This window comes from Lissotriton helveticus, chromosome 1_1 (genome assembly GCF_964261635.1).
Source record: "Lissotriton helveticus chromosome 1_1, aLisHel1.1, whole genome shotgun sequence".
Lineage (NCBI taxonomy): Eukaryota > Metazoa > Chordata > Amphibia > Caudata > Salamandridae > Lissotriton > Lissotriton helveticus.
The window spans coordinates 238,785,835-238,790,711 of NC_136057.1; the positions used below are offsets into that span (position 1 = coordinate 238,785,835).

At 40.4% G+C, this 4,877-nt stretch overlaps 1 protein-coding gene across 1 annotated transcript; it reads left to right on the top strand.

Moving 5' to 3' along the window:
• Positions 1 to 1,738: 1,738 nt before the first annotated feature.
• LOC144768771 (olfactory receptor 8D1-like) lies at positions 1,739 to 2,668 on the top strand. Its single transcript, XM_078652697.1, has one exon. The coding sequence runs from the start codon at positions 1,739 to 1,741 to the stop codon at positions 2,666 to 2,668; it is 930 nt and encodes a 309-aa protein (XP_078508823.1).
• The last annotated feature ends 2,209 nt before the right edge of the window (positions 2,669 to 4,877 follow it).

Below are 4,877 nucleotides of genomic sequence, written 5' to 3' on the forward strand. Positions count from 1 at the left end.
AAGTGCTGCAGCTAAGAAAGGAAGAACTCAGGAGGCAGAAGAAAAAGTAGAAAAAGATGCTGCCAGCATGGTGCTGATACTGAAATGGACATATACTGTATGCAATATCAGTGATGTGCTGTGGCATTGAACCTCCAGGAATATTTACTAGGTGTCACAGTGTCAGATGAAGAACCTAAAGCGAATTGATAATATATCTATGCAATTTACAGTGGTGGTTGGGTGAATCCTGTAGGCTAAGGTATGCAGTTGTTTAATACCATCTTCTTAAGACTGGATGGCATAGGTACCTAGGTAAAGGCACCATCAGGAGTACCTCCTAGTGGTCTGAGCTGCTGCGTTTGCAGTGACCTAACCAAGACTAGCAGGATCAGCAACAGCAGTGGCAGCTGTCTGTTATCCTTTTCAAGGGTGTACCACTAAGAGCATTGAGACAACCCTTGACAGAAGGATCCGGATTTACCCTTGTCTGACTAGTGATGATTGGTCAACACTAACAACCAGTCCCAGGTTACGGTAGGCTTTAGAATCTAGTATGTGTTTGAGCTGCACAGCTTGGTATGCTCCACTTTTCCATATGACTACAGTTAGGTCAGAAGATCACGTGTTCCTGGGACTAATACTTTGAATTAGCTATTCCACCTAACTCCAGATGTCAAGTAGGAACAAACAGACAGACCTCCTTCACTGTCCATGTAGAGTCAAGTGGAAGCCTGTTAGAGTTTGTGTGCTTTTGTTTCAGTGGATCAAGACCAAAACAGTACTAAAGTGCATGAATTGTTCTTCAGTACTCTGGGCAGACTCTAGGTCCAGTAAGGAATACCTTGGCTATAGGAAAATAATCCAAAGTCCATTTTGGGAATAAAATCCCAGTATTCAATTCCCTCCCTAACGGCAGGTTTATGTTGAAAGTCTAATCTTCAAGCAGAGATGAAAGTCGCTTGATGTCAAACAAACTTTGTTGTGGCCTGTAGGATTATGCCACATAGAGATAAGCTTACACCTTGCATGTTCAACATTATATAAAATAGCACATTGCGTAATATAATATATTAATGTTTTGAAGAAAGATGAATCCTCAAGCACTCACTGCAACAGGTGTGAAATGTGGAAAGAGCTGAGCCGGAATGTGAACCTAATGTTTCCATCAAAGCAAAGAAATTATTTGTGCAAGAAGGTATTAGAACTTGTATCTACGGGGCCGTTTACGATGGCGGGCGGACAAAGTCCGCCCGCCATTGCAGCCTCAAAAGGGACCGCTCGCCATAGTTGCGGCGGTCCTGCCATATGAATAATGATGCACCCGCCAGTGTTGCAGGCGCATCCTGTATATTTTGCATTGCGGCAGGCGGTTCTGCAAGCAGCACCCACCGCAATGTAAAAAAGTACATGTTGTGCTTTTACATGCACAATGTGACAGGCCTGGCGGGGGCAATCCACATCGTAAGTGTTGAACTGTAGAAGCTGGATGATGACAGCGCTAGCACATACGGGGTCCACATTGTCCCAGACACCATAGAAATCCAGTGTGATATCTTTAGTAAAATTTATGGCTTAGAGACACTGGCTCAAAATTCACTTGACAGAAGATATATGCAGTGCATGTAATCAGTGATGTTTTCTTCTTCTGCCTATATTACATGTATGGCCTTACCCAAGTGATGAATATGTAAGATGTATATCCTACTTCCATATTTCTCATGTGTCTCTCTTTTGGCAGACTATATTTTCTGGACTAATGGAAGAAACAAACTACACAGTTGTATCAGAGTTCATCCTTCTTGGTCTGATTGAAGACCCAAGGCTCCAGGTTCCCCTCTTCATTTTCTTCCTTCTGGTCTATATCACCACCCTGGTCGGAAATACTGGAATCATGGTTCTGGTCACATTTACTCCTCATCTGCACATTCCCATGTATTTCTTTCTTAGTAATCTGTCCTTTGTGGACATCTGTTACTCCACTGATACAACACCAAATATGTTGGTGAACTTCCTATCAGAAAAGAAGACCATTTCTTTTCGAGGGTGTGTTTCACAGCTCTTTTTATTCTTCTTTACAGGGAGCATGGAAGTTTTTCTCCTGGCAGTTATGGCTTATGACCGGTATGCTGCAATCTGCAACCCTTTGCTCTATACAGCTATTATGACAAAACAGACATGCATTGGTCTTGTACTAGGGGCATACTCAATTTCCTTATTCAATGCTCTTTTCAATACCATTTGCACGTTCAAGCTGTCCTTCTGTAGGTCGAATAGGATCAAACACTATTATTGTGATGTCCCTGCACTGCTGAAACTCTCCTGCTCTGACATCTCCCTCAACGAGGCGGTGCTATTTTTTGTAGTTGGTAGTCTCACTTTACTTTCACTTTCTTACATTGTCCTCTCATATGCTTACATTATTTCTGCCATCTTGCAAATTCACTCCTCAGAGAGTAGGAAGAAAGCTTTTTCCACATGCTCCTCTCACTTTGTCTGTGTCACTCTATTCTTTGGAACAATTCTCTTCATGTACATACGACCCAGCTCCAGTTACTCAATGGATCAGGACGGAGTGATGTTAGTCTTTTACACAGCAATAATTCCAATGTTAAACCCCCTGATTTACAGCTTGAGAAACAATGATGTGAAGGAGGCCCTTAAAAAACTGAAACAGAATTGGTCTTAAAACATTTCAGGCATCAGAATTAGATGTGTTGTTGTTACTCAGACTACTCACTGTCAGATCAATGTTTTTACTTACGTAGCATGGATAGATTGAGCATATCATATCATATAATATCACATCATTTCATATACTGTAACATATCTCATATCATACCATATCATATAATATCATATAATATCATCTCATATCATATATCATATCATATCACATCATGTATCATACCATATCATATACTATAATATATCTCATATGATATCGTATTATATCGTGCATCATTTCATATCACATCATATACTATAAACAATCTCATATCATATTGTGTATTAGATCATATCATATACTGTAACATATCTCATATCATATCATCTTGTTTATCATATCATATCATATACCATAACATATCTCATATCATACCAATTTGTGTATCATATCACATCATATCCCAAACCATATATCATATTGTAGTGTTCACTTCATGCATTTGCATTTAGCATGTTTTTCTAGGTGTGTGTGTTTGGAGGTGTTCTGGCTTTTCCAACAGTAGAAGGGAGAAAATTTGCAGTTTTAAAGCACACATGAAAAGAACTGAATTTATAATTCCATGCAAAAAGAGAAAACATGTTTCTTAAAAACAGCAATGCTGATCGACACACTGGTATTTGACTAAGCGCAAATCTTCCCTTTTGATGTGAGCAGAAGTCATGATAACACTAGTCTAGATGGGACTGCTAATGAAACCTACGACCCAAGAAATTGAAGAGTCAAGATTTGGCTGAGATTTAAAATGATCCCAGAGACATTGGTAATTGTAAGGTCCCAATATTCAGGAGTGTAAATGTCACCTGTGGGTCTCTTGCATCAGTCCAGTCAACATAGATGTGATCTCAATCGTCTAGAGTAACATGAGGTTAGGAATGATTGCATGTAAAATTGAATCATGGTACTACTTAATTGATTTGCTCTAAAATAAAGTTGAGTTGATTTGTGTCCTTAGGTCCTTTGTTAATCAGCGAAAGTGTGTATCTTTTTTTCTGCTGAATAATTATTGTGTATGATTTCAAATATGCTGAACTCTTAAACACAGCCTCTTTGTGATTTTTTCTTCTGTCAACAATAAAGAGGAATGTGTGTCTCATATAGACTGAGTTGAGCTGCGCCTGCCCGCATATGTATGGTACTCCCTGATTATCATGCTCTGGTTGCTCTGCAGTCTTGTCCTTATCTCCTGTGGCAACCTAACAAAGCACCAACCTTTCAATGTCAGTGTTATGTTGTAATCTTGTAATACAAGAGACACGGGGGCATATTAACAAGCATAGCGTTATCTTTATTGCCGCTTTAGCGGCACAAAACTGCTGCTAAAGCGGCGATAATGGGCTTGATAATACGCCGTAGAGAATGCCCATAGAAGCCCATGTTCACACCAGAACATGGGCTTCTATGGGAATTCACAAGGGCGTATTATCAAGCCCATTATCGCCACTTTAGCAGCAGTTTTCTGCCGCTAAAGCGGTGATAATGTTAATGCTGTTTCTTGATAATATGCCCCAAGGAAAGTAGAATTCGTTTTTAGGAACCAGCACAACCTGGCTTCCTATCACCTCAGGAAATCAGCTGGAACTGACAGTCCTCCAGTCCCCTCAGACTCACATTCTATTGTGGAGCCGTAGGAGAAATTCCACGTAAGTACACATCATAACAGTCAGCACTCCAGAAGAACAACTAGCATCGCTGGAAGCATGGAGGACGCATCGGTTAACATTCCTTTAGTAAAGCACATTTCACTGATGGCCACTAAAATATATACACCACCCCAAAATAGCAAGCACATAAAAACATATTTCCGAGATCAGCACCAAATGGAAACAATGTACAATAGCCACCACACATAAACGCAAATCAAAGCTGGCCAGTAACATGAAAATCCTTGTAATATGTCTATTTTAAGGACCTTCTTCCTGCAAAAATGTCCCCTGATTCCTGTTCCGAGTAAATCAGTTCTGGCATGCTCCTGCTATTGGGATAATAGTTTGTGCCATACTTTTGTTAACTTCTGTTATAGTCATTATAATTAGGTCAGCTCCAGTTTTCTCTGGCCATGATTGTTGGTAGATTACAGGCCTGCCAGCCCCAGTGCTGTTCCCGTCTCACCAAACCCAGCATCCAAGAATGAGCCTTGCAAGAAATTGGGGGGCATATTAGCAAGGGC